At 48.3% G+C, this 27,085-nt stretch overlaps 7 protein-coding genes across 7 annotated transcripts; 3 read left to right on the top strand and 4 right to left on the bottom strand.

Annotated features, from left to right (window-relative positions):
• Positions 1-8: 8 nt before the first annotated feature.
• BC939DRAFT_53668 (uncharacterized protein) lies at positions 9-1,081 on the top strand. Its single transcript, XM_051561730.1, has 3 exons — positions 9-134; positions 238-789; positions 879-1,081. The coding sequence occupies exons 1-3, from the start codon at positions 132-134 to the stop codon at positions 960-962; spliced, it is 639 nt and encodes a 212-aa protein (XP_051406385.1). The 5' UTR covers positions 9-131; the 3' UTR covers positions 963-1,081.
• On the top strand, positions 1,081-2,783 carry BC939DRAFT_53655 (uncharacterized protein). Its single transcript, XM_051561729.1, has 5 exons — positions 1,081-1,253; positions 1,363-1,587; positions 1,696-1,884; positions 1,991-2,209; positions 2,306-2,783. Exons 1-5 carry the CDS (start codon positions 1,188-1,190, stop codon positions 2,480-2,482), a joined length of 876 nt encoding a protein of 291 aa, XP_051406384.1. The 5' UTR covers positions 1,081-1,187; the 3' UTR covers positions 2,483-2,783.
• A 3,826-nt stretch (positions 2,784-6,609) lies between these two features.
• On the bottom strand, positions 6,610-10,579 carry BC939DRAFT_404008 (PGAP1-like protein-domain-containing protein; the record flags this gene model as incomplete). Its single annotated transcript, XM_051552780.1, has 10 exons — positions 6,610-6,826; positions 6,934-7,172; positions 7,258-7,405; positions 7,502-7,744; positions 7,838-8,324; positions 8,420-8,551; positions 8,639-9,154; positions 9,271-9,948; positions 10,051-10,204; positions 10,391-10,579. The coding sequence occupies 10 exons, from the start codon at positions 10,577-10,579 to the stop codon at positions 6,610-6,612; spliced, it is 3,003 nt and encodes a 1,000-aa protein (XP_051406383.1).
• Positions 10,580-11,883: 1,304 nt separating this feature from the next.
• Positions 11,884-14,601, bottom strand: BC939DRAFT_508431 (P-loop containing nucleoside triphosphate hydrolase protein; the record flags this gene model as incomplete). The annotated part of the gene is made up of 3 exons (XM_051561001.1): positions 11,884-12,258; positions 12,405-14,150; positions 14,236-14,601. The coding sequence occupies 3 exons, from the start codon at positions 14,599-14,601 to the stop codon at positions 11,884-11,886; spliced, it is 2,487 nt and encodes an 828-aa protein (XP_051406382.1).
• Positions 14,602-14,963: 362 nt separating this feature from the next.
• On the bottom strand, positions 14,964-17,441 carry BC939DRAFT_508430 (uncharacterized protein; the record flags this gene model as incomplete). The annotated part of the gene is made up of 2 exons (XM_051561000.1): positions 14,964-16,781; positions 16,875-17,441. The coding sequence occupies 2 exons, from the start codon at positions 17,439-17,441 to the stop codon at positions 14,964-14,966; spliced, it is 2,385 nt and encodes a 794-aa protein (XP_051406381.1).
• A 3,510-nt stretch (positions 17,442-20,951) lies between these two features.
• On the top strand, positions 20,952-22,798 carry BC939DRAFT_469554 (uncharacterized protein). The gene is made up of 4 exons (XM_051558026.1): positions 20,952-21,170; positions 21,317-21,820; positions 21,933-22,148; positions 22,265-22,798. The coding sequence occupies exons 1-4, from the start codon at positions 21,032-21,034 to the stop codon at positions 22,630-22,632; spliced, it is 1,227 nt and encodes a 408-aa protein (XP_051406380.1). The 5' UTR covers positions 20,952-21,031; the 3' UTR covers positions 22,633-22,798.
• A 1,335-nt stretch (positions 22,799-24,133) lies between these two features.
• BC939DRAFT_53544 (putative hemolysin-III channel protein Izh2) lies at positions 24,134-25,818 on the bottom strand. Its single transcript, XM_051561728.1, has 5 exons — positions 25,633-25,818; positions 25,280-25,473; positions 24,915-25,187; positions 24,639-24,767; positions 24,134-24,543 (listed from the first exon to the last, which is right to left on the bottom strand). The coding sequence occupies exons 1-5, from the start codon at positions 25,727-25,729 to the stop codon at positions 24,394-24,396; spliced, it is 843 nt and encodes a 280-aa protein (XP_051406379.1). The 5' UTR covers positions 25,730-25,818; the 3' UTR covers positions 24,134-24,393.
• Between the last annotated feature and the right edge of the window lie 1,267 nt (positions 25,819-27,085).

Below are 27,085 nucleotides of genomic sequence, written 5' to 3'. Positions count from 1 at the left end.
TCCGTTACCATCCTGTTTGTTCTCTGCACTCGTACCCATCGCTTTCATTCATCAAGCGAACCCTTCTTTTTTTTCTTGTTCTTTTTATTTTCCCGCCACCAGTTCCATTGTCTTAAGAAACCACACTTACAATGGTAAGAGTCCCCTGTCATTATGCCATGAACCCCTAATCCTTTGCGTCACAGGTCATTACCCAAATACTAATCCCAAACAACCATCTTTTTGTCTGTAACATAGGGCGGAGAATCAGCAACGGATATTTTGGCCAGGATATGGCCCGAGTACGATCCCAATGGATACGGCATCGTGGCTGAAATGATGGAAAAGGTCTTGCGGCGAGTCGAGCAGGAGCAAGGAACCTCGCTGCTGAAGCAATCGAGCTGGGAGGAACTCGCAGACTATATTGCACGTGTCGAGGGCACCGTCGTCAGCCAGAAGGATCTCGGGGACCTTCTCAGCCTTCTTCAGGGAACCCCGCCCCCCATGCCCGAATCACTTCCCATAGTCGAGACGTCCATGGAGGAGGACCAGGGTTCTTTTCAGGAGTCTGATGATCTACAAAACAATAACGACCCATACCTCCATCAACTCGAGGACCGGCCCTCGTCCTCCGAGAAACATCTGCATCCACGGCACCACTCCTCAATCTACGCTCGGCCAAGAGGTTCGCCGATCCGAAAGATCTCCCTTAGCGAATCGTCATCTCAGTATCGCTCTCGCCCCTCTAGGTCCCACGGGTCTTCAGCTGATGACTCGGACGAGAGTGAATATCGAGTGTCGTCTCCTGGAGTAAGTATCGCGCCAATGTACCCTTGTCTTTTTATTTGTTTGGATGCCAATGGTTGTCGTTGACACATGGCAATTTTTTTGTGTTCAAGATGCTCGACAAAGATCTTTTTTCCCCCTCTTTTGACTTTCTTTTTATGCGAAAGTTGGGGCATACAGAAACAGACGGGATGTGAACATATGATGGCGCATATGGGTCGACATTTTTTTTCTCTCTTCTCTCTTTATTGCATGGAGTGTACTTGCAGCAGAGATTATCCTAAATACTAACGCACTGACTGATCCTACTTGACTCTCGCTAGCATGGCTCACACGGATCACACTCTGGCATCTCCTCCTCGTCCTCTAGTCCCTCTCCTCATACTGGCGATTCGAAGCAATGGATAAGCAATTACAACAATATGAGCATCCGAGAGCAAAGTCGGACAGAATACGAAGGGTACGGACTCGACACAGACTATGATACGGTAAGCCATATTTTCTTCTGCACTGCATGTTTTTGGCTGTGCCGATAAGTATTTCTACCTTAAATTGCAATCAATATCTAACTGGCGAACACCAATTGAAATCTTCTAGCCTGAGCATCTGGAGTCCGTGCAGCAAGCATACCTGACCTTACAGAGAAAGCTGAAGGAGACCGAACGGGAACTCGAGTATCAGGCACGTGCCAACGAGCAGGCAAGGGAGGCCATGATGAACCAGCAGGAAACCGAGGACCTGAAACGGGACCTAAAGGCGATGAGGCGAGAAATCTCAGAGTTCAAGATGAACGAGCAATTCAAGTCATCGCAGATTGCCGAGGTAAGGAGCGCACAGCATGCCCATAGCGCCCTTTATGATCATATGAATATTGACCACGCATTTTTTTTTCTTGGGGTGTGTTCTTCGTAATAACATAACAACTTGTAGCTGACACAACAAATCGAGCAGAGTGAGAGGAACAATTCGACACAAAAGAGTACCGCGGCAGCTTTGAAGAAACAGAAAGAAGAATTGGAAGCAGAGAATACACGTGTGCGTGAGTCTTTGAAGCAGGTTGAGGAGGCACGGGATCAACTCAACTTTCGTCTACTATCAGATGAGGCTGGCCGACGCAGGGTATGTGTTTCGACCCTGACCTGCTATCCCAAACGCTGTGACCGAAATGTTTGGCGGGTAGCTAACCTGTACCGCTTATATTATTTTATTTCGCGAACTTGATTAGATCAATGCCGATCAAGAAGCAATTGAGGAGCTAAGAGAAAGGCTGGCACAAGAAGTCGTCAAAAGTGAGACGATGGCACGGCAACTGGAGCTGGCCAATAACGAGAAACTTCGTCTGACAGAGCTGAACGGAAGTCTGAAGAACGAGGTTGAAAACCTGGGAGGTGGTGCCTCTGGGTCCAACCTGCTTCTCGACAACGATACGGAAATGCAGGGCAAAGTAAGTCATGAAGAAGAATAGGCAAAGGTATTGATGCATTTTGAAGGAGGGAAGGGATAATTTACACCTAGTGCTCTATCGCTAATTGTATTATAGTCCTTGATGTCTGAGCTCGCTAGTGCGGATGCCAAATTTGGGCCAGGGTTTGAAGATGTGGACAGTGATTTTGGCAATGGCAAGCATCGCTTCGATACGACCTGTATGTCCTTTTTGCTTTGCAGAATTGGTAGTATACAGCGCAGTCATATGAAAAGCATGACGAGCGTCGCCTAACGGTATATCCTTTTTTCCCCTTCTTTGCTACCAAACAGCCTCCGAGCGAGCGCGTCGACTGCTACAGGAGAGCTCATCACTCAACTTGAAGCTGAAACGATCGTCTTTACGCGACCTCAGTCAGCGATTCCGAGAAAGCGGACTTGAGTCGACTCTTAACAAGGAGATCAAGGACACTTCACAATATACCCCGAGCTCGACAGCTAATCAGGATGAGGAAGGCAGTAATCCTACAGCGGTCGTAATTAAGCACAAGGCGGATGATGTGGATTGTGCATTGCCGCCGGAGCTACAGACATTGGAGGCCAAGGAGACGCTGCTGAATGAGAACCTGGGATCGCAAGAGGAGCTGATCGAGACCTTGTTCAAGATCTCAGGGACGACACCGTTGCCGATCGAGACGGTCGGCTTTGGTGCTGAAGGAATCATTCGAAAGAATGTGGCCCTAGCCAACTTACAGAAGACTGAAAGAGCCCGTCGACGCAAGCCTCATCGTACGTTATGAATATGAATTACATGCGGTCATAGCCTCTCTGGTAATATGCGATCACGCACTAATGCTTCCGGTTATCTTTCTCTACTCTTTGGATATCATAGAATCGCGTGTGCTCTCGCAAAGCGACGTTGTGAGCCTGCTGAACCCTAGCGCCAACCTCGCAAACACATCGAGTGTAGGAGCAGGGCCAGGAGCGTCCACGACGGCGATGAGCAAGAAGGACTCGAAGAGGATGATTGCGAATGTGACACTAATGTCGATGTATACGATCGTCGGTTATGTCCTCGGACTGATCACGTCTGTGTTCTTGGTCGACAATGCTGGACCTGGAGGATTCAGCTACGGACGGTATCTGTCGTATGATGCGCTCCAGGATTCGGCAGCGAATGATGTGGATGGTGGACCTAACCGGTTCAAGGTCTTAGAACTTGTGGTCTACTGGTTTCAGAACTTAGTCTGGCAGGGCGATGCTGGATTTGTTCCGACCTGAAGAAGACATGCATGCGGCTTCATATCTTCATGCACTACCGCTTTTTTTCTTTTCTCCTTTTTCGCTTGTACATTTTTGCCCACCCACTTTCACTTTTTTTTTTTTTTTTTTTTTTTTGCTCTGAGATCGGATTTTGCAGTACAAATACCTTTGGCACCCGCTCAGATCGTAGAAATGCCCGCCATGCCTAACTCAAACCGATCCATAGCAAATCCAGCCATCCTAGAAACGATCCAGCCATTCAAACATGTCCCTGAAAAGACCCATATAGCGGTAGCAGGAGTTGCAAACCACATAAGAAAGAAGAAAAAAAGAAAAAAAGAAAACTCAATATACATACAGTTATACCAGCCATGAACATTTTATTCCATCAAAACTGATAGCGAGACGAGGCAAGGCGAGCTCTAGAGCGTAAAGTCGTACGACTTGAAGGTCGTCTTGAAGGCCTGGCTGTCCTCACGTTCCTCCTCTGGAGCTTTGACACAGCCTCTCCAGTTGGCCCTATCGGGGATTCCCAAGGCCTTGGCGAGAACTGTCCGTCCAAACTGTGAATCGACTCGCTGTCTCTCGGGGATGGGACAGATCATGATCTTGTTGTCTGACAACTCGATCTTCAAAAACCCTTCATCCCCAGACGGTGCATGATCCTGCCATGCGGGGACAGGCTTTGACTGCTGCTGCTCCTGATCCTGGTCTTGGTCTTGATGTATAGAATCCCTGGTATCTGGTAAAAAGAAGTCTTCGATATTGTTCCTAAACTGGTTCTCGATTTCCTGGACCTTGTCCGTGGGCACGGCCATGATTTGCACATGTGCATGCTGCATCCTGCCGCCCATACTCAACTCCCAGGTCACCATAGCCGCGCCCTTGGACCGGAACAATTTCGCGAGCCCGTCCTTGTACTTATTCATCTCTGATTCCAGGTCCTTGCGCGCCTCAGCGTCGACGGTCCTGAAGGACGAGTAGTGATTGATGGTGACCAATAATAGGTGTCCCCCTCCTGGGATCAGCGACGAGGCCGTTGTTGCGAGCTGACCTTTGGCCATGGTCATGTACATCTCTGTCCCGATCGAGACAATCAAGTTCTTGTCGACATCCGGATTCGAGAGACAGAACCAGCAGGGGGCCTGAGGCTTCTCTTTCCTGGGTGGGCGAACCCCGTTCCTTGATAATGCTGTTGATGAGGATGATGATCCGTTTTCGGACTGGCGACGGGATTCTGCCTCAGGACAATCTGTGATACGGTGACCGGGTTTATGGCAGATGTTACAGACATATCCTGGCGGGAGGCGGGGGACTTCTTCTTTGATGAGGGGACAATCCTGAATAAAATGCCCTGGCTGGCTGCATTTCTTGCAGATGTATCCTTCAGGCGCCCCACGAGGTTGACGCTCGGCGGTACAGTCCTTGATGAAATGTCCTGGTTGATTACACCGTCTGCAGACGTATCCCGTCGGTGGTTCGTTCCTGACACGTTTGGAGTCCCAGAAAAATCCGCCCGCGTCGTCCTGATTTTCGCCGTCGACGTTCAAAAGGAAAGAGGAGTGCGTTAGCGTCATGAAAAAAAAAATCATTTTCTCGATTCTTTGCGATATGTTTACCTGCTGATCCCGCCCCCTCTTCAACTCCTTGACGCTCGCCAACGGACTCTCCGTCGTCGCCGCATTGTTCGAGCTCCTCAAGACCTCCTCACTCGCATTCGCGACCGGCACCAGATTGAACGCATAGAACCACCTCTGCTTATTCTTATTCCCCACCTCGCCCAATCCAATAAACCTTGTCGCATGTTCCGCCCCCTTCACGTTCTTGTAGGGCGCTCGTTCCCAGAACTGTCCCGACATTGCCGCGAAATGATACCGTGGCTGTGCTGCCTGTGCCACGGTCGCGACCGCATGCGAAAACGTGCTCGCGCTCAAATCCGTCGTCGGTGCCGGTGGTGTCATCGTGGTTGCTCCTGCACCAGGTTGGGTGATCCCTGCGGGCCACTCATGGGTCAACAAGATATCGACGCCGCGTGCCGCGGCCGTGTCCATGATCGAGATCGGTTGAACGGCCTGGATGAGGGCATCAACGGTCGGTTTGAGGTACCGACCTTGGAGGAGGGATTTGTCGAATTCTTCGTCCTCGATGTTGGCTTCATAAACCGCACTGTCAAAGGTCCCGCTCAGGGAGGCGACCTTAACGGATTGGGCTGTTGTCATCACTCCGTGCGTTCCTGTCATATCGTACGCGTTGCAACGTGAGTGAGGCGTCCTTTTTCATTATTTCTCTCAGTGAGACTATCGGGAAAATAAAAAAATAACTTACCGAGATAGAACAAGTTGTTACAGATCTCGCCCTGCTTCCTTAATGCGGTACGTTCAATGATTCCTGGGACTCCATTATCGCCATGAATGAAATAGGTCGTCATCGGAACTAGAAAGATACCATTAGAGGCAGATACAATAAAAGATCGAGACAATGTTAGAGGAACCCGAGTTTATCCCATCAGTATCGGTCGCCCATGGTAATCAACCGCCCGTGGTTTCCCCCAGGCAAAGCACAAAAAAACGCAAAAAAAAAAAACTCACAGTCCAGCTTGTTCTCCAAAAGGTCATCGATGGTCTCTATGGGTGTCTCCTTTGCGAAAAAGTTGCCGCTACAGAACATGATATCGAACGGTCCATGCTTCGAGTTGATCGTCCCGACCTTTGAACACAGGTTTCGAAGATCTCCATTGGCCGAGCCAACGACGAGTCTAGAGATGAAGAAGAATAAAAAACCCCCCCCCCAAGGCAATGCAAATAAAAGGAACTCGAAATGTCAATGTCTAGCCTTTAGACATGTCAAGGTCATGCATTCGCATCGGATCGCTTACACTTTGACGGAGCTCATGGTCAAACGTCGAGTTGGTGGGTGGTGTGAGCGAAGAAAAAAAAATTCAAAGCACTTCACCTCTAAATTGAGTTGGCAAAGCCAAATCACATTTGAATGGATTTCCGAATACGAGCCTCACGCGTTCAGAGGGATCATGGCGCCCACAAAAAAACTCTCTTCCTCCATCGTTTTCCGGATGTAATGGCTGGATAGCATTACGATTAATACTTTTAATATGTTAGGCGAATAGGCAAATAAATAGGCAAATAAAATATTCTTTCTCTTCTATTTCCGCTTCTTGCTTGGCCGAGAGAACGCCTGCACTTGATCCTCCACTGCCTTGGTCACTCTCCGAGCTAGCTCTGTATCCTTGAGTTGCAGAACCAAGAGCCAGACAATCCAGATCCGGGACATGAAAAAGATCTGCCAACTGTATCGCACTCCAAACATGATTAAAAAGACAACAATGAAGTTCAAGATCCCATTGGTCACTGCCGCATATCTAATGCGGATCGATAAAACGAACAAAATAGAAATAAAAAAAGAAGACAGGAGTGAGAACCGTTACTTGCACGATGGAAAGTGAGCAGCCCAACAACATGAACCTACCCTTTCTCTGGCGTCCTCGGGACCATGGCGCCATCCGTCACTGTTTCGACGAAAAAGATGAATGGTGCGATATAATCCAGTCGATGGTCGGACGAAAAGGGTTCATACCATTGCACAGAGAGATTCCGAATCCAGACCATAAGTACAGGCAAATTACAAGGCAGCAACAAGAAGAACAGGACGAATATCGACATCAAGTAATGATATCTGTCCCATGCTGCCAGCGTCTGTGCAGAATTCTATCAGAAATAAATAAAAAAGGTTAGTGCGTGCCCCAATCGATCCACGACGACCGTGCGCAGCAATTTTGCGACGACGACTTACAGATGCTTGTGCAATAAGCAGCGAACGCACACAAGACACAATATGCACAAGAACCGCAACCACAAACGCAAACTGATACGGCACGAATGTCGCCACCATGATAAATAAGATAATTGTCGTAATCACTCTCCGCCGCACGCCGCGGGACCTAAAAGATAGATAAAAGTCGTTCGTGGTTAAGTATATATATATATATACACTCATATAAGTCAGCGTCGCTGGAATGATAACGCAATAGCCTTACCTCTTGGACAATATGCTGCCGATGGCCTTTCCGATAACATATCGCCCTCCGCGTTTCGACACAAACGTCAGCACCAATGCGATGGATCTCACGAGTCCGTTCAAGATGATCCAGATCAAGATCACGATCCCAATCGACACCTGGAAGAACACTGGAGCTAGAAACCAAAAAAACGTATCATTGCCACCCAACAGCGCATCCCCAAACCGAAAGCTCGAAAACCAGGACTCGCTCCTTGCGATTCTTGCATGGATCATTTGATCGTACGCATCTTGGCTCGTACTCCTGGTCCCTGCTGGCCCCCGAATAATTTCCTCCGCAGCGTCAGAGCTGGACTCTGATTTTCTTGATGAGCTGGAGTGTTCGAACACGAAGGCAGTCCTTGTCTGTAGCGATTGAAGAAGCGCGATGGCGGCCAAAAGCACCGAAAACTTCCAAAGTGTCGACAGAATGAGCTGAGAAATCATCATGCCGAACGGTTTGAATGGCTCGCCTCTGTTGAATTCCTTGAACTGCGCCCGTAACGTCAAGATGACCACCAGGAACGTGAACACCAAGACGACCATTCGGTACCGGATTACGACCTTGCCCATGCTGCCATACTTGTCTACCTGCAAGTTGAGCGACAAAGGAACAGGACAAGTCGGGTCCATCCAGAATCGAAGTTCAATGCCCTTCTTCCCTGGCAACTGGATCCGATCGAAGTATGGGAGATCGCCGTGAAAATTAATGTCGACTCCTGCTTCCCTAGAAGTAATGTCGACTGAGAACCGATCCTCATACATCGTCCAGCTAGACTGTCGCAGCATAGGTGCGAACCGCTCTAGAATTAGATAAAATGTAAAGGAACACAAGTGTGAGACAGTAAATTTGAGATATGGAAGACGGGATGAAGTTCGTCTTGCGTTAGTCACTTACCATGACAGCCTGGTCGGTCAACAGTTAGGGTATAAGTCAGCAGACTGTTGTCGATATTGGGTAACCGAAGTGTTGAGACCAACGATGGTAGTTCTGGGAAGCCATGAACTCGTAATCCATCATTCACAAGCCCTATAGAGTGGATAATCGAGTATGGTTAGTTTTTCCCTCTAATGATTTGCGAATCCATTGGCCCAAAGGTACTAAGCTGATGCTTACCAAGGGTGGTTGTCTCCACCGTTGTGGTGAAGTCGGCCTCGGACGCAAACTCTGTGATCAAGAATCCGGGCTCGCCAAACTTCCGGCCCCTGTCCAAGATCGCCACGTACTGCACGTCTTCCAATTCAGTCAGCTTTTTAGAAATGAACCGGAATTCATGTCCACGGTTGTATTTTCCAGATTGTACTGCAGAGAACGAACCCGCTGTCGAGGCGGGCACTGGTATTGCAGATAGCGTGCTGTACTGACATGATAGCCGAGAGGGAGTCATTGAAGTCGCCCTGGAACTCGAAAGGATGTCGCTGCAGAGAAGCACATCAAGACGACTGTACTCTCCGAGCTGGTGATCGGTGAGAAGATTGAAAGTGTCAGCTTCATTGCTGCGTGGTATTGGCATAATATACAGGTGTGGAACGTCTGTGTCAACATCCTGCGTTGTGCTGCCTTTGTGGGGATACGTCAGACGACTGCCCAGCTCAATCATGGTATGCGCGATATCAGAAATTGTAATGACCTCTTCGCCTAGATATTGAATGGAAAAATGTAGGAACCACTGGTTAGATCTCAATGCGATCTAGGAGAAGTCAGCTTGATGCCTGCAGCGCTTCATATGGATGGAGTTATCATCGGACCTTGTGAAGATGAAGGGTCCTGCAAATGATCGTTAATTCCCGTTAAAAGTCGGTTCCTGAAAATCCGCATGCGCTCCTCCAATGGCTTGACTTGCGCTGGGTAACTTGCGTCTACAACGTCAATCAGGGTCTTTCCGAGAACTGTTGCAATCTGATTACACCAAAGAATCGACACATGATCTGATCCTACCCAGGCATGAGGTATCGACGACGTGAACACCGTGAAGCCGTGAGATTGGGGTACGATATTGTGAATGTTGCCTGATTCGCCATTGACAATAATATCGAGGTTGCCACCCGCAATCGAGACCAGAGACATATCTCTCAGTGGCGCATCTGGTCCTTGAAATCCATGGCTCCAGAACGATTCAATTCTTTCATAAATGTTGCTAATCTCAAAATCGAGTGTTACGGGCGGCATGATATGCGGTGTCGCCGCCGTGAGGATTGTGTTGACTGATCCTGGCCGATAGTTGCTCATTGTGAAGAGCGACCGTGCGACAACTCCTCCCATACTATGGCCGACAAGTAGTACAGCTGTAGGGCGCGGTAAACTGGGATCCGAGTGGCGATCGTCATCGTAAAGTGATAGAATGTATGCGATGGCGTCGTTCAAAAACTCGGCCTGTTCCAGTAATGAATGTCCGTGCAGCGCTGAAAACTCCTCGTTGAAGTCGACTATTACGCAAGTGTAAAAAAAAAAAAAAAGGAGGAGGATCAGCACATGTCGATCGTAAACAGTGCTCAGAACAAATGCAGCAGTTCAAGAATAGGTCGTACGGGTAAAGAAATCTATTGGTCTTGATGATGCGCGCTGCCCTTCTGCCAGGTTCTCGTAGTAGTACTTTGATGCCTCCTTTGCAATTGATCGCATCTGCTTTGCACTTCCAGCGTTTCCTGGGATGAACAAGGCCGGAATGCCCAATGGCTGGATCTACATTGATAATACGGATAGGGCGGGATTAATTGAAGGCCCAATTGCTCCGCTCCATGGGTAAGGCACTTAAAGACAACCATGTATTAAGCGATCTACTACTGAGCGAAATATGCAACTTACCTTGGCTTCCTTGTCGACGGTATAGACAGAGTTAGAATATTCTGTCAGCATGCTGGACGGTACTTGCAGTTTATAGTCGTACTGGTCCCGAAAGAGCAGGAGGCCGTACTTCCCTGCAAATGCTGTCCGCTCCCGATCGAACCCCAATAGTTTGAAGTATTTTGGTTGCATGTAGGTGTAAAGACAGCCGTTAGGGTCCACTTGGCGGTAAAAATTAGAGTGAAAGATGCATCCAAGGAGTGTGAGTGACATCAGGAACATGACCGCCATTGAATACGAGCAACCAAAGGAGGAGGATTGGCAGGCCCTGGCAAGTGGTATGTTAGGCAGCTCTGGATGCGATTTACTCCGTGTCCTCGACCTTCCGCTGGTATGTGATGATGTGAAAGCGCGTTTATTTGACACAGCGACATTCTGCCCCTTGTCGGTGAATCGATGGTTGGTATGGCTGTATGGCAGTGAGTATTGTGAAGGGGATGTTGGCGTCACTGGCGTGCCTGAAGATGGCGAACTGGTGGCGGTGGGTGATGAGCTGCTGGAGAGGATCGTTGCTGATAATCGTTTCGTCGGCAGGCTGGGTTTTTTCTCGTGCTGATTGTGGCGGATAGGAGATCCCTGCTGATTGAAACCATTACTGTATCGAAGCCTTTCAGACCGGCGCGGAAGCTGCGGCTGTATCGTACCATTGGCACCATCCTGGTATTGTTGATCCCTGCTGAGTTGACTAGGCTGCTGATGTACTTGAGTGTTTAGTGACTGAAGCTTTGTTCGAGACGACTGGGACTCTCCCTGCTGCAGGTCCAGATCCTGCTGGTGCCCGTCCAGGTCTAGGTCCAAGTCTGGAAACCCTTCGCTAAGGCAGTGTCCATTGCGCTCACTCTGATTGTCGAGCATGGGTTGGTGGGGAGGGCTGTTGCTATAGCCGTGGGCAGGTCCTGATCGCTCTTTGTTCAGGTGTGGGTGCCCGATCTCGTAGGAGTGTTCATTGTCGTCGTCGTCGCGGTTGTTCATTGATAATAGCAGATGGTGTCGCTGAGTGATGGAGTGGTTGTCGTCGACGTTGACATGCTCGTAGGGCTCGGAGATGTGGATAAACGTCGAGTGCATGCGCGCTGTCCTGCGATGGAGGGGTTGGATACTATGGTGCCCGGATGGGTGGGTTCGGCGCGCACGCTCTCTTTCACACCCGCTGCTACTCTCTATCCTGCTTCGTTTCAACAAAGGCGTGCCGACACTGTTGATGCTGTTCCTTGAGGCGCCACCTTGGGATCCTGATGCACTTGCCGTATGCTGATGGGAATGTCGAATCGCAGGAGAATAGAAGCGCACCAAGTCACCGACGATGCTAACAAGTGCTGATCGGGATCTCGCCGCAACGTGCTCGACTTTTTCTTTCCCGCTCACGGGTACCTTACTTTCTCCGCCCTCTTTTCTTGAACTATCAAGCCCTGGAGCCCTAGCTGGCCTTTATCAACCCAACCTTCACCGATCCACACGTTATTAAGAAACGGGGTTTGTTTTTCTTTTACTTTTTCTTTAGCATAAAACACTATTGTTTACTTCTTAGTCTTCTTGCGCTTCAACATTGGGCCCACCAACGACTTGTAGTCACCCACAGCAAACTCGCTCACGTCGTTCTTGCGCTTAAGGACAATCCTGGGTTTAGTGCGCTCTTCCTTTTCACGTTCCTTCTGGGATTTGCGGTTGGCCCTTGTCTCGTCCACCTCCTCGCTCTTGCCGCCCGGACGCACAGCGGCTCCCTTCTTCTTTTTGGGCTGTGGAATATCCGATGGTGCTTCACGCAGTGCAAAGCTCTTGGCGATGTGACCCAAATGCAGATTCTTGATGTGAAAGATATGCTTCTCGGACGAAGGATGTGTCGCGTATGACTTGACAAATGCCCAGAAAGCTCCGCGAGCAATTGCCATATTCTGTCAGTAAAAATATAAAATAAAAAGTGTTAGTGGCGATCTAGTCTCTAGTAGGGACGTTTCCCTTGGTAGGACAAGAACAAACAAAAAAAAACAAAAAAACAGTGCATCCTATTGGGCTGTATCCAACGACTACGCTTGTTTACCTCGGGAGAATGCAGATTGTACCGCTCAAAACTGTTTTGAATGTCCGTCGCAGGCTGTTGGTACTCGGTTGACTTGGATGGTGCCAGCTTCATCAGGATGCTTGTCACAGATACTTCCTGGTTAGGAAGGCCCTGCGCTGTCAACAACTCCAGGTATTTAACTTCGCTGGGCAAAAGGAACAACACAGCCTCGCCATCGCGTCCAAGACGGGCTGTTCGACCCACGCGATGCACATAATCCTTGAGATCCGAGGGCGGATCGTATTGAATAATATGACTAACATCGGGCAAATCCAATCCGCGCGCTGCCACGTCCGTTGCGAAGAGAACTCCACTAGATGCCTTACAGAACTCAAAATAGGTGTCGGTTCTCAGAGCCTGGGCCAGGTTGCCGTGCAATCGGAACAAAGGTACGTCTGGTAAGATGGCTCCCGTCAAAGATAACTGCGCCCTTGCCTTCTTAGCATTCGCCCTCTCTTCCTCGCGCTTCGCCTTATACATCTCGTCCTTGCTCGCCCTGGCATCGATTCGATTGGAGGCTGACACGAAATCGGGTATCTCGTCCCTCTTTTCATCGTCATCGCCGTCCTCAAAGCCCTGACCAAAGTACCCATCCTGTGTAACTTCTCTCTTGGTCTCCTTGCCAGCGTTTGCAAAGAGTCCGTGGTGAAAATCAACAGAGTCGCATGATGACAAAAAGACGACCATCTTTGGTGCCTTAGCGCCCTTAATCTTGCCTGCGAATGCGCTTTTGAGCATGGCTGTCAGTGTCACCAGCCGAAGTTTCGCCTGAGTAATGACATAGAGTTGTTTGAGTTGTTCTGGTGTAGCGAATTGTTGTGCCTGCTTTGTTTCTGTTACGTCTAGTCTCGATCCGGGAATGCCTTTGGCGTTGGCGACGTCTTTCTTAGCGCTGATGTAGATTGGGTCGACGAGGGAAGTACCGGCAAGGCGCTGGACATCATCTGATAGCGTAGCGGAGCAAAGAACCGTCTGTCGCGTCTGTGGCCAGATCTTAGTCGTGTCATTTGAACTCGTAACCGAAGCTGCGATCTTCACCCTGGCATCTAGAATCTTCAAGATAGCGGTCATTGATTCCTCGAAACCCAGTTCCAGTAGTCGATCAGCCTCATCAAGAATCAACCACCGTAGACTCTGCACGTTAAATGACTTTGTGTTCTGCAAGTGATCCAAGAGACGTCCGGGAGTACCGACGAGAATGTTGACGCCCTTACGAAGCCTAGCCTTCTCTGATTTCTTTTTGTCGCCTCCGATGACAATTCCTGGAACGATCCAGTGCGAGCGCTTCTTTCCTGTAACTGAAGAGGCAGGCATCTGCAATAGAGTCTCCAGGACCTGAAGAATCTGCTTTGCCAGTTCACGGGTCGGTGTCATGATGATGGCGAGGGTTCCGATAGACCGCTTGGATTCTAGATCGAGAGCCGGCGATGCCTCAGACTCAATCAGGCGGTTGACAATTGGTAGCAGATATGTCAAAGTTTTCCCCGATCCTGTCTCTGCTTGGATAATCACGTCCGTATCTGTCTTGGGTACATTGTCGCCAACCTTGCGCGTGGGTCCAAGTAAAACAGGGATGGCCTTTTGCTGGATTGTTGTTGGCATGCTGACATTGAGTTTCGTCTCCATGTGTTTGGCAAGATCTTCATCCAGTCCGATTCCAGTGAAGGTTGAAGTATTGAGCGGAGCATTGCTGGGTTTGCCGACCGGACGTTGGATCGTTTTCACCTACAGTCATTGTCGATCACGTTAGATCCTGGACAATTTATCACGGTCATCAGCGCAAGCTCATGCGATTCGAAGCAAGCATTACCTTAGGGATGATCTCGGTATCGGGCGAAAAGATGGACGACTGAACCTGAGACTTGCCGTGCATCAGCTTAGCCTCTTTGGACAGTGTAGTATCGCCAATCATATGGTCGTCAAAATCATTATGAGGGCGAGCGTGGGACCGTTCCCTAACTGATGAGGATGAAAGTATTGGTGATTCTGTAGGTGCTGTAGAATATGTCGATAAGGTGGTGGAGGTGCTGGCTCGTCCTGAATTTTGTAATCGCCTCTTGACTGACTTAACGACCTTGACCCTATCCTTCCAGCGACCTCCCTTTGGTTTTGAAAGCCTTGCGGGCGCAGAATCTCCTGTGGCGACGACGTTTAATACAAGGCCTCCTCCGTCCATGGTGAATATTTCGGTTCCTGCTTGTGGTGGAGGGAAAAATGAAAGAAAGGAAATGAATGGAACCAAAGGTGTATAATGCAATGAGGAGTGCTGCCTGCCTGTCCGCCTTTTTTTTTTTTTTTCTATGTTTACTAAACGCGGCTTAGAAGGAAACGTGTCACGATTTTGAAACCGGAGCACAGCCCCCATGTTCCTGGACTCCTGAAAGGCACCAACATTTTGGCCCCAAGACTCTGAACCTTTGTGCCATCATAGATTCCTTTATCATTATTTCTGTCGTCGAGGTGAACCTCCACTTTATTAATATGCATCCACTCACAATATAAGTATGCAACACAGTACACACCCTTAGCACTAGAATTTTAGAGGATGTTCATCTTTGTAAGAATCTCCTGCTGCTGCACATAGTGGATGGTTGCAGGGTAGCCGTTGGGTCCACCGACACGAACATCCATCATCACATCGAGGTCAAATGGAACCATTTCGCCGCCGAGAGCAATCAATGGGTACGTGGGCACAAATTGCGTGGTTAAGAAGAGACCAAACTGGAATCCAGAGGGATGCTGCAGGATCAGAGGGGGTGTCGAGGCGGCACCGTTGCTGGGGACAATCTGTTCATACTTGGCTGTGATGGTGCCAAAAAAGTTGCCCTTCCATGAGATCTGGGTTGTCTGGCCACTGACGTACAGGTCTGCGGCCAAGGGATTGATCATACTGACTATGGTCGTCGTCTGGCGGTTGCCCAGCAATGTGTTCAAATTTGAGACAGCAGTTCCGGAGGTAACTAGTCTGGGTGGGGGTGTGAGACCAGGGGCCGAGGACGAGATGGTGACGTGGGACATAGCGGTCTGCAGCTCGACAATCTCAGTCGAGTCCTTTGAACCAGCGACCTTGAGCGGGAATATAGCGCCTGTAAGATACTCGCTCAGGAATTGATCACGGAGGGTCTCATTCTTGGGATGGAATAAGAATTGAGTGGCAGTGGGATTGGGGCCGGGAACAACCTTCAAGGTGGGGATGAAGAGTTCTCCGAGATACTGATCCGTAGTCTTGTCGTAGACGGTCAAAGTAACGCTGCCGCCAGTGACACTCAGAGACGAAGGGTTAGGAAGGGCAACGAACTGGTTCATGGTGATGTGATCGGCGGTGCCGTTGCTGACGATCACGTTGGTAACAGCAGCATCGATGGCGTTAAAATTGAGGCTCTTCATTGTCACATTCGAGTTGAAGGGGATGCCAGTGAGCTTGACGGTTCCCACAGGCGTGGTCGAGATGGCATTGGCGATACCGGTGACAAGGAAGGTCTGCTCCGAGTTAATAGTAAGATCGGACACGAACTGGTTGAACTCCTCCTTGGCGTCCTCCTTGACAACAAGAGGAGAAGATGGCAAGCTGAACACAATAAGACCGTTGGGGACATCGGATTTGGCCTGGTTCCAAACAGCAGTGTCGATATCGCCAAGAACCTTGCCCTTGTAGACGATTGACATAGTGTTACTAACGTTCAGCATGGCAACGGTGATATTGAAGGGTAACTTGAATCCAGCCGTAACAGTGTTGGAGCTTGCGGTCGGGACGTAGGGGCTGGACTGGTTGAAGATCATTCCCATATCCATGATGCTGATGTCGTGAATGACATTCAACGGAGTGGGCGACTGGAGGGGCACGTTGAGAGTGAGGGACAGGAGTCCATTGCTTAACCAGGAGACGTCGTTGACACCATCAGGCTTGACAGAGACACCCTTAGCAGTGGTCATGGCGACCTTTTCGGCCAAAAAGTTGGACATCAAAGTCGAGACATTGTCGAGATCAGTCTGGTTGGTCTGGTGGAAGAGAAGGCCCTCAAGTGTCAGGGGCGAGGGCGAGTTACCGATGAGTGTAGCATTCTTGGCAGTGACCTGGCCGAGATATGTGTTCTGGTAAAACATGTCGAGGACCATGGTGCCGAGGACCATACCAACAGGCGAGGGGTTGTTCATAGATGTCACTAAACGGACATACGCACCAGCGTTGTTGGGAGCATCACCGGGCATAGTGAAGCTGTCGATGGTGACTTTGCCGAAACCGCCCATGCCAAGCATATTGAGGTCCTTGATAAGATTGACATCCTTGATGGTGCGGCCAATGGCCTGGACCTGAACAGTAGAGGTCAAGGTCCAGGTGAAGCTGTCGATTGTCAGCTGTAAAGATATAATCAAAAACAGGTATTGAGTCAAAATAATTTAGATATCTCAACTTAGTAATATCCTGGCACTACTCAATACGCAACCTACCATTTCCTTGGCAAACCTGGCAAAGGCATCCTTATCGATAATGGTGAATGCTGTCGCGTCAACAATAGCAGCCTTACCGCCAGAGGCCTTCACGCTGGCCATGCTCATGCTTCCGAGCTGCTTGCCCTTCCATGAGACGATAATTGGCTCAGGAAAGTTAATAGTTGCTGGAAAGATGCCGGCATTAGCGATCCCTCCGGAGAGTGAGACCTTCATGCCGGTCTCCGTGGCGTCGGTCATATTCAGCTGGGTCATTGACATAGTCGAGTGATTGACGATGGTCTGTACCAGCTTGGGCAGGATGACAAAGAGGAGCAGAGGGATGAAGATTACAAGGATGACGACAAGGATGACAATGCAGCTGATCCAGAACCGTTTGGACTGGTAGAACCGTATGCGCTTCTCAGCGGTATGGCCGTACTCCTCGTCATACACATCAAAGTCATCCTTCTCGTCCATGTACTCGGTCTCCTCAGAAGAGTAGGGCAGATCCTCATTGCTGGAGGTCTTGCTGTCATCGAGACGGTGTTTCTTTTCTGTGAGTTTCTCGTTTGATGTAGAGAACATTACGGGTGAAGTATGATATTGCGTAAAAGAATGTAAATAGATCGTTGTCTGTTAAGCCTTGGGATCAGAGGCAGTACGGTATGTAAGGTGGTCGTGAAGATCTACGGAAGGACGTGAATAGTATGTTCAGAGCGTATGAGAGGTGTTCGGAGGGAGTGGGGTCCAGAGATAGCAGGAGGAGGGATCGACGTAAACGGGTAATGGGGAGAGGGTTAGGGAATGGGCGAAAGAGAAGAATAGTCGGTCAAGATCAAGCAACAAAAGAAAATACAACAAGAGAAATCCGCAGAGCATGGACTAGAGTAGTAACTTTGGCAGTTTATATCCAACCCCAAGAGAGAATAACTCTTGCTGATCCGACAGCAAAGAACAAATGTGCGGAACAAAACCCCACTTCTGGCGACGGTAGGACCTCTAGGGCCAATAGACTGGCACCGAGTTCCGCTTGCTGCTTTTGGTTCTTTCTCATATGCTCGCCGGCTTGCGCAACCCAATTGACGATGGATAGCTTTTAAAGCCCAGCGGTAGTGCTGGGATAGGATGAGAGCCTCAAAAGTATTTCGCTGAAAAGGTTTATTGCATTCAAGGTGAGAAGGAGCACTTGTTCGACCGGTCAAGCACCTGTTTGGCACGAGTTGCTCAGGGCTGAGATTGGAATTGCTGGTCAGGCCAGCCTGCTGCCCTTCCTCGAGCCGAAGGCAAACATCTGAATGCAGTCTTTCTCCGCCTGTGGAGAGCTAACCTGCATCTGCAGACTGTGGAAAGAGGCGGCATATTGCACACGAATGGAGCCGATTAAAAGCGCGACAGGCCGCGAATGGAGAAGTGGAGGCGAAGTGATATGGGAGCAACAAGGTTTTCGAGCGAGCCGGAGTTACTGTCAAGGGAGGACAGCAGCACCGCCCTCAATCCGATGCTGAGTGCGGAGATGCGGATGTTCACTCACACGACAAGACGCGCTTCTCACCCGAACAACCAACGCTCGCCAGACCACGAGATATTCAGAATATCGAGTCTGCGCGCGTCTTGGGAATAGTTCGCTAGTGCAGCTGTGTTGGTCAGGGGCCATCCCTGTTTATTGTGCCACCGTTTGTTTGTTTGTATTCCATCGTACCACATCACACCCTACTCATGAGACTCTCAACCACGTTTTTGTCTAGTCGCATACAAATGGACATCGGGCTACTCTAGATTAATATGTAACGCTCATTAACACATGCAAACCGCAAACGACCCTGCTGTCTCCTCATCACGTCGGTAAACAATCGGCCTACGATGCCGTCACCATCTGATGGACCTATTGCCCACCATGCCCTGTGCCCCATTGACAATTGATATTGAACAGGAATTACGATCCGCTTAGACTACTTTCCCCCGACAGTTCAAAATTCAGCAGCGCCATAACCTGGATCGACAAATATAAATGAAGCGTTACTGAGAGGGCTCGATAGTCTGCACTCGGACGCACATCAACATTCATTTCCAAGGCAGTGTCAGCGCTGGAACTAGGTCAAGCTGCAGAGCTTTATGCCTTTACAGCCTGTCACTTTATTCTGTCGAACAGGTGGACCCATGCATCTAACCACATGCACCGTATTGCCCCATGTCGTATCCCTGCGCTATCCCCGCTCACACTTTTGGAGACAGAGATTCACCCTGCGAACTGTAAGCATGCCTATTTGATAGTCCGCTCTCGGCTGAGCCCATCTGGAGCCGACAAGGATTGCATCCCTCAACAGACAAAAAAAAATGTGCAGTCCTGGCGAGATGAGGCAGCAGGCAACCGCAAAGGTGACCAAGCGTGTCATGGTTATCATTTTGATACTTGCACGATGTGTATGTGACCGGTCGAGGAGCGGGAGATGAAAGGTGTTGCAAGGATCGTCCGGTCTAATGTTATTTCTTCAATCGATGGTATCTGGCATCTCATACCGAACCTTGAGCGCATCTATATAGAATAGATATATGAGACCTGGACAAGAACATGCTCTTCTGCAACAAAATAAAACAGGACCTGGCTGTGGCTTCTAGTTGGTATGATATCTCTGCAACATACTTCGCCTTCAGGGGGCCGCCGAGAACATATTTTTTAACACCCGTCCACGAAATTTTTACGACCATCTTCAAATGCCACTGCTATCGAACATTTTGAAGCTCCCAAGCATCGTCTACGAGACTCAGAGGACAAAGGGGAGGCGACCAGGCTTCCAATATCCAAGAACGGCAAGGCATTTCTTATAGTCGAGTTAAAACTTCCAGAGGGCGAGAATAAGCCGAACGATTTCTGCTCGGTCGAGTTTAAGCAGAGTCATTTTATCTAAATATTCCGTCTCGCTGCTTGCTATTGCTGTTCTCGGCTTTTATTGTTATTTTGTAATCAGCCTCTGTATTCAATGGAATACAAGATAGAAATCTCAGCCGTGAACGCCATAACAGCGTACATTGTGTTAAATCTTCGTTGTTACTGAATTTATCAAGGAATGCATGGTGGCTATAGCCCTTGTGTTCGCTTTTTAGGGGGCTCGATAATAAAAACAATGTCTGAACAAGCAACTCGACAGCCGTTGCGTCGTTTCTTCTTGAGGATTAGGTCTAGCTTTTTTTTTTTAATTGCTTACTTTTTTGTGCCCCGCATGCAGCATTCTTTCACACTCTGTCTCAGAAAGAATGCGAGGATTTAATCGCCATGAACATGGTTCTCGAATCGCGATGCAAAGCGATAGAAAATAAGCCAGCTATGTGGTGGAGAGCTGTGGTTGACATGTCTGTGGGCTGTAGGGCTCCTGAACATGTCTGGGGAATGACAATCTCGTACTTTACGTAAAATTTTGGGCTGTACATATCATGTACAAAACTGCGCCATTGCTTCAGTTGTCAATTGTGCGCCTTTAAGAAGCAGAACAAAGAGCGCTGGCCATGGCGCAAAGAGCGTAACTTACAATCATATTTATTTCTTCCAAGACATGTAGATGAGCAAAAACCGATTTATCCTTGACCAGTCTTCATGGGCGACTAAAATGAATAGACCCGAAGCTGGACGCTGTCGAAAATTTTCATATATCAATTCGCCACTTCGTCTCTCTGATTTGCTTGTTTATTCTATATACGTTCTGAATGATTATGCTGTGCTGCTGTCAAGTCATGCCCCTACTGTTCAGGGCGATGCAAGAACCTCGAGGTTGCACACAGCTATGATTAGCCAAGCAAGTGTGTCACCCCACCGTTTGATCGTTTGTTTACAACATTCCAACACTGAGAATAAATGCTTCGTCTTTACGTTCGGCACAACAAAAATGGTGAGGTGCAGAAGTGGAAGCAGATTTGTAGCATGCATGCAAAAAGAGCTTCCTTTACCCGTCTCGACGCCATAGGATTTATCGATCGGAACTGGCGAAGTTCAACAATCCTGGTTGTTTAATTGGCCGTTCTGGTTACGAGGCTGAAGCCCATTTTTGAGCAATATTTACATAAAAGAAGCGACGAACTTGCAATTCATCAATTTTTGCAACCGTCTCTTTCCTCACAACTGCATCCAGGCCTTCGACCACCCTCTCTTTCTTTATCGTTCCAAAATAACTCACTAACCTAAAATGGCATCTCTGGACTTACTACCATTAGAGGAGGATGCTATATTGGCCATAGAAAAAAATGCTGCATTTGGTACGGGTAATATCCCTCGTTTGTCCGACGACGCGTCTGCGAACGAAAACTCCCATTTTTTGCAGGAAGGTAAATATTTGATGTTTGAGATGAGACGCAACTTTAGACCTTGGTTCTGAGCTATATTTATGAAGAAAAGATGTTACAGTAATCTCAGCACTTTTTTTTTTTTTTTTTTTTTTTTTTTTTTTTTTTTTTTTTTTTTTGGTCTACAGAAGTTGCACTATTACCGCAAGTACATCAGCATTTCACCGTAGACTACGGGAGAACCCACGCAGGCCAAAAGGCTACGCGGCGAGAATGTGTCTATACTGGCAAGTCCAAATGCCGTAACACGAGCCCTCTAGAGCTGGTTGTTCCCGACGATAAAGATTATTATTGCACTCGGCACTTTCCTAAGGGCCTACTGGGCAAGGATCCCGACCGTTTACGATGCATTGCAATTAAACGCAAAACCGGCGAGCTGTGCACGAAGCAAGAGTACAAGGCGTTGTGTCCGGATCAGGACAGACGCACATTCCTGTGCGAATCACATCGTAATCGATGTAGAGGCCGGATCTTCCGGGTGCGTCATGGGCAAATCAGGACGAGCCACCCGTACAAGTTGGATCGAATCCGAGAGAAGCCTTCGGATAACCTGGAAGTATTAATTCGAACAGGCCGAAAGGATGAAATTCAAAAAGTGCGGCGACTTGTCTTTGCCGGATGGAAATTTGACGGTAAAGTCCTACACTTTCTTTTATGTTGCGAACAACACATTGACTGTTCTTCCTGTTGAATAATTCTAACGCAAAGAAAAAAATGCGGCTATACAATCAAACTCTTCAACAGCGTTAACAAGTGGCTATGGGCCCGCGGTCAAGGTCGGTATCCGCAAAGCCATTGAAAAGTACTTCGAGACCTTACGCATGACAACAGCAGACATGGAGCGGGACTTATGCAGCACTCACGATTCGATTGAAGCATTTAAGAAAACTCTGGATGAACACCATGGCAGCGGTTATGTATATATCATGGTGCCCATTGCCCAGGAAGAGGAATCTCGGCGTAAGTTTGACGCGATGTAAGGACAGTATACGCTCCTTTGGGTTCCTATTGCTAATTTCTCCTGCTTGTTTCCGTTCTTGTTGTTAAACGGATCTTTTTTATGGTTCCTGCTCAAGTTTCCATTAAGGTCGGCTGGACTTCAGACCCCTCATACCGTTTTCAAGACAAGTTATTGTGCTGTGGGCTAGAACGAGACCGCTTGGAAATATTTCCGTCCACGCAGAATCCATTGAACTTCGTTTTCTTACTCGAGAAGATCCTGCATGAAATCTGGTCCTACCATCAAGAAGATCAGAATTGTAGATCCACCACAAAAACACACGTCGAGTACTTTTGCTTTGACCGCCATCCGGGTGAGCAGGTCAAGGAAGCCGCTGATGCGATCGTGGATACCATGAGACCACATATCATGAAATGGATGGAAGCCATTCAATCCTTAGATGATCTTCACAGGGAAATTTACGCATTTCATGACCAAACGTAAACGGGAGGCATTATAGTAAGCAGTATAAGGCGTGTCAACTTTTACCTTCAAACATGACCGAGAAAACACAGCTGGACAGAGAATAGTACCTATAATTTATGCCATCAATATTGCACCAAATACATATGCAAATCTTTAAAGCGCCTTACGAGCGGCCCTGCAGCCAGCCTTTTTTTCGTTCTTTTCCTTTCTTTATTTTCCTGGAGAATATAAAGGCACACACTACAGATATAGTTCTTGAACCGTGCTGCAGAGAAGTAGAAAGCGAGCAAAAAAACGTAGCGCAATGTGATAGAGAGCTTGCCGTGGGCTGCAGGACTTGTTCCTGTGCAGATCTCGCTCCTGTGCAGATCTCGTTCCTGTGCAGATCTCGTTCCTGTGCAGGTGTCGTGAATGACAATCTCTTCCAGGAACAGTAAAAGTTTAGGCTGTGTGCTTCCATTGACAAAACAGACACACCGTGCGCTTAAAAGGAACAAGAATCACTACGAGGAGGATGAGCGTAGCATCACATTATATCCATCAAAAACCTAAAACCCAGTGGAAACCATTGCTGGTACCTATGGGCAACTAATGAAACAGACCAGAGCCGGACATGTCGCTTAGGGCTTACCTTCCGTCCACCCTCCACCACCTCTCTCTTGGTTGTTTAATACACAAGCTCTGTTTAACTCATCATCACCGCTTTACATGGCGCCACATGAGTTTCGATGCTGTGCACAGCAACGTATTTAACCAATCAAATATTTGTGTCTTCCTTTCCTTCGGCCGTTTTGCATCCATGCTTGACTAAAGAAATGAGAAGGTGCAATTGCGAATTGGGTTCTCGCGCTTGCATGCACATTGTCCCGACCGTGGACTGAACTGGCAGCCGGCCGAAAGTACCTAAAGATAGCTAGCAAACAACCTTGCACTCTCGCTTTTGCATGCATGAGTAATTCAAGCCCCGACGCCTGAACACCATGGGACCTCATCTATTAACAACGGCAAAGTCCAGCAGCCATGTTTGTTTACTCCGCTTCCTGTGGTCACGACGTGCAAGGTTGAGGTCGCAAGGTTGGGACTCCAGGGGGATACTCAGCACAATATTTTTGCAAGACCCGACCTTCAATCTTTTCAACCCAATGTATATTGATTTAGTAAGAGAGGATTCCTAATTGGTGAACATCTCCCAGGAAGGAAAGGGTTCAAGGCAGGAAAAAAAGGTGTTGATTCAAATCGCTTTTATTGAGGTACGATGAGACCACATTATGAAGTAGATGGAGGCCATTTGATCCTTGAATAACTTGTACATAGAAGATTACGCGTTCCATGACCAACCGTAGGCGACGTCATATTAAGGATCAGTCGTAGTCCTTGAGGACAACCCAAAAGATGCGATAGATTGAGTAGAGAACAGCGCTAATATCATATCTCTACCGACAGTAAATATCCCTTGAGGCACCTTACACTCGACCCTGGATTATCCTACCTTTTCACGAGTGCAAACGGTTCGGCTCATCCATAACTACATGACAAATGGATCCACTTTATTAGTGACAGGATGATAATAGTACAAGAGGGGTAAACAAATGAATACAAGGGAGACCATGCAGGGAACCGGAAACAGAATGACGGAGCACAATAACTAAAGCGTAAGAACGCGGAATAAAAGCTATGTGGGGTACAAATATAAAAACAAGAACGGCCATCTGCTCCACTCCTCATCTCTAGACTCCATCTGCTCTTTCTGGATCCTCTAGTAACAAGGAAAAAAGCAGCCTAGTTCACAAACATAGCTTTCATTTGGTCCAGAGGAATGGCGCAGCTGTGGTCTGTCGTATGCCAAAAGGTCATGGCCTTAATAACACCCAGGAAGTGGACAACGCAGCCGATCAGGACGCAAACGTGGAAAATTTGGTGTGACGCCATCTACAATCATAACAAAGAACGCGTTCGATTAGTTTCCACGTCCCCTTCGTCCCTGAAGAGTTCCCTTGACGCTTGGGGAACCATGTACGACTTACAAAGTTGTCAAATTTCCCGGGGAAGAAGCACTCTGGTGTACGACTGCCATAGATCAATGCTCCGAATACGTACGCAGCGCCCATGCAGAACATGTAGTTCAATGCAATCGCGTGTTGCGCCATAGCGAACTAAGTATGTGAAGGGAAAAGAAAATTAGGCGTTAAAACTAGATCAGGCACACCAATTGTCATTCAAAAGCCCGTGTAACTCGACTTTTTTTTTTTTTTTTTTTTTTTTTTTTGGTGCACTGATTCACCAGTATACATGCAACATACCCCATAGAGAATGATGCCATGGATGATGGGACATAAACCCGAAAGGCCCACTGCCAGGAACAGAGCCGAGCGCACCCAGCGGAATTGAGGCGAGCGGAATTTAGGCCTCATCACTGCCACGATCGTCAAAGCGCCCAAGGTCGAGATCACAGAGATGTACAAGATCTGCCATGTCTGATGACAGTAGAATCCGTAGAAGATCGCAGGGTAATACGAGCCAACAATTAGAAAGACAATGCCCAGGTAGTCGCATCGAATCCATTGTGAGCAAACCTAGAAATGATGCACAAATAAACGGGTGAGTAGTCAGGTCTCTAGAATAAAAAGAGGGAATTACAATGCTTTCGGATCAAAGAGAGATTTACCTTTTCAGAGTGGCAGCTGAAGGTATGGAAGCTGGCTGACATGGACAGACAGATAATAGCTCCAGCCAGGAACGCGTACAGGACCGCAATGTCAGTCCATCGAATCGTGTCTTGGACTCCCAGCACCTTGAAGTACGAGATGGGCGCGACTATCAGGAAGGCCACGGCGCCGAGCAGATGCGACCAAATGTTGACTAGAGAAGGAAAGCGTCATTAGCCAACTGTTTTTTATCGATAAACTTGAGGCCCATGTGCTGCTCTTCAGTCTGTGCAACCACGGTTAACTATGAATGGAAAACCACGAGCCGTATCCTGTATCTTTTTCAATTAGTACAGTGAATAGGCTCACTTACCGCTTTCGTTGTGCAGATAACCAAGCGATCGCAGACACTTGTGGTAACTATAGGTCGCCCTTCGATATCCTGTCAAGATAGCTGGGTTGTCTTGCATCCATTGTGGCAACTCAGCCCAAGTACAGAGCGGTCCAAGCTCATTCTCGACCTGGGCAGCTTCGTCAGGTAGTTGAGCCGAATGTCGTCGATCGCAGCGGCCTTTCTCAGGATCGTCAATGCTGCTCTGGTCGCATGGTGCGATAGAAAAAGTATGAATGGGCTCTGATGATGTTTCTCCTAGTGCATACAATGGGTCTTTGATGATGTCCCCTCGGCCGACATCACGCAGCTTGTGAAGATGATGGGTTTGATGGAGGTCAGAGGAAGAATGAGGGGGGTCGAGGGCTGTCGTCTTTGAGAAGCTGCTCGAGGATGACGAGCGAGAGGAAGCGGGAGATGTGTTGTCCTTCATGGCACCCTGTGCTTTTGGCGCGCAATCCTAAGGGTGTGAGGGGTCAAGGGAGGGGCGATAGTGTGCAGATCGGGATAGGAGTAAGATGTTGTGTGAGTTGATTAGATGACTACCATCAAGATTGAGCTAATCCAGGACAGGTTATAAGTAGTGTGAAAAAGCAGAAAAAAAAACCACACATACAGTTGGTCTAACAGTAGCAAATAAGCTGCTACTAGGAGTCAGGGTAAAGGAGCGAGCTTCTGGCCTGGGATTGCTCACCTACAGCGTAAGGATGAATACAGATGGCTGTGTAGGAGAGTGGAGAGAGACTGAGCAGAAGCGGTCTATGGACTCAGGGGTAACGCAGAGTGAACGGGTGAAATGAACACTGAGAGGGCTTGGGAGGAATCCGAAAGGAGGGAATGGGTTCGTTGCAATGAGGACGAATGAGAGGAATGGAAAGAGAGGAGGGGGTGAAGAAGAAGGGGCGAAGAGAGAGGAAGGAAGGGCAGCCCAGGAAGGTTGTGTGGACGAATATAATGAGGCAATTGAAGTGACCTGGGTGAGGTCGGGTGTTGGGTTGGGGTATATGATAAATATGGCCGACCCCACAGCTGTTTCTTATTTCTCAGACAGTGAGAAACAACGTTCAGAAACAAAAAAAAACCTTCTCTTCATCTCCCCACACCTTCCTGAGGTATTAAAAAACATGCTATTGACTAATTTTCATAGTCAGCAAGGAGAGCACGAGAAGGAAAATCCACATGCCGTCACTTGCCATTCCCGTCAAAGCAACACTTGTTCAAATTATGTGCCCAAAAAGGCCCCGCCTGAGAAAACCTGCGTCAGCAGCATTATGAAGAACCAGGCGCGGAATATACCAGCATTATCTGCTTTTTCGCGAGCATCATTCCTCTAAACGCAGACTACCCACTCCACGCTTTTCTCGATTTATTTGGATCATGCACTCATCCATGGCGACAACTGGAGTCAACCTTCATATTGATGCGTACTTTGGAC

Source organism: Gamsiella multidivaricata (genome assembly GCF_025024155.1).
Source record: "Gamsiella multidivaricata strain RSA 2152 chromosome Unknown BC939scaffold_131, whole genome shotgun sequence".
Classification (NCBI taxonomy): domain Eukaryota; kingdom Fungi; phylum Mortierellomycota; class Mortierellomycetes; order Mortierellales; family Mortierellaceae; genus Gamsiella; species Gamsiella multidivaricata.
This window is presented reverse-complemented; position numbering and strand designations above follow the sequence as displayed.

Coding starts and splice junctions, on each gene's coding strand:
- BC939DRAFT_53668 (XM_051561730.1), top strand. Junction 790..878: donor ATCGAGTGTCGTCTCCTGGA/GTAAGTATCGCG, acceptor TTTGTGTTCAAG/ATGCTCGACAAAGATCTTTT.
- BC939DRAFT_469554 (XM_051558026.1), top strand. CDS start 21,032: ATGGCATCTCTGGACTTACTACCATTAGAGGAGGATGCTATATTGGCC. Junction 21,821..21,932: donor TGCCGGATGGAAATTTGACG/GTAAAGTCCTAC, acceptor ACTCTTCAACAG/CGTTAACAAGTGGCTATGGG. Junction 22,149..22,264: donor CCAGGAAGAGGAATCTCGGC/GTAAGTTTGACG, acceptor TTCCTGCTCAAG/TTTCCATTAAGGTCGGCTGG.
- BC939DRAFT_53544 (XM_051561728.1), bottom strand. CDS start 25,729: ATGCAAGACAACCCAGCTATCTTGACAGGATATCGAAGGGCGACCTAT. Junction 25,474..25,632: donor TTATCTGCACAACGAAAGCG/GTAAGTGAGCCT, acceptor TTCCTTCTCTAG/TCAACATTTGGTCGCATCTG. Junction 24,544..24,638: donor CCGGGAAATTTGACAACTTT/GTAAGTCGTACA, acceptor TTATGATTGTAG/ATGGCGTCACACCAAATTTT.
- BC939DRAFT_53655 (XM_051561729.1), top strand. CDS start 1,188: ATGAGCATCCGAGAGCAAAGTCGGACAGAATACGAAGGGTACGGACTC. Junction 1,254..1,362: donor TCGACACAGACTATGATACG/GTAAGCCATATT, acceptor GAAATCTTCTAG/CCTGAGCATCTGGAGTCCGT. Junction 1,588..1,695: donor AGTCATCGCAGATTGCCGAG/GTAAGGAGCGCA, acceptor AACAACTTGTAG/CTGACACAACAAATCGAGCA.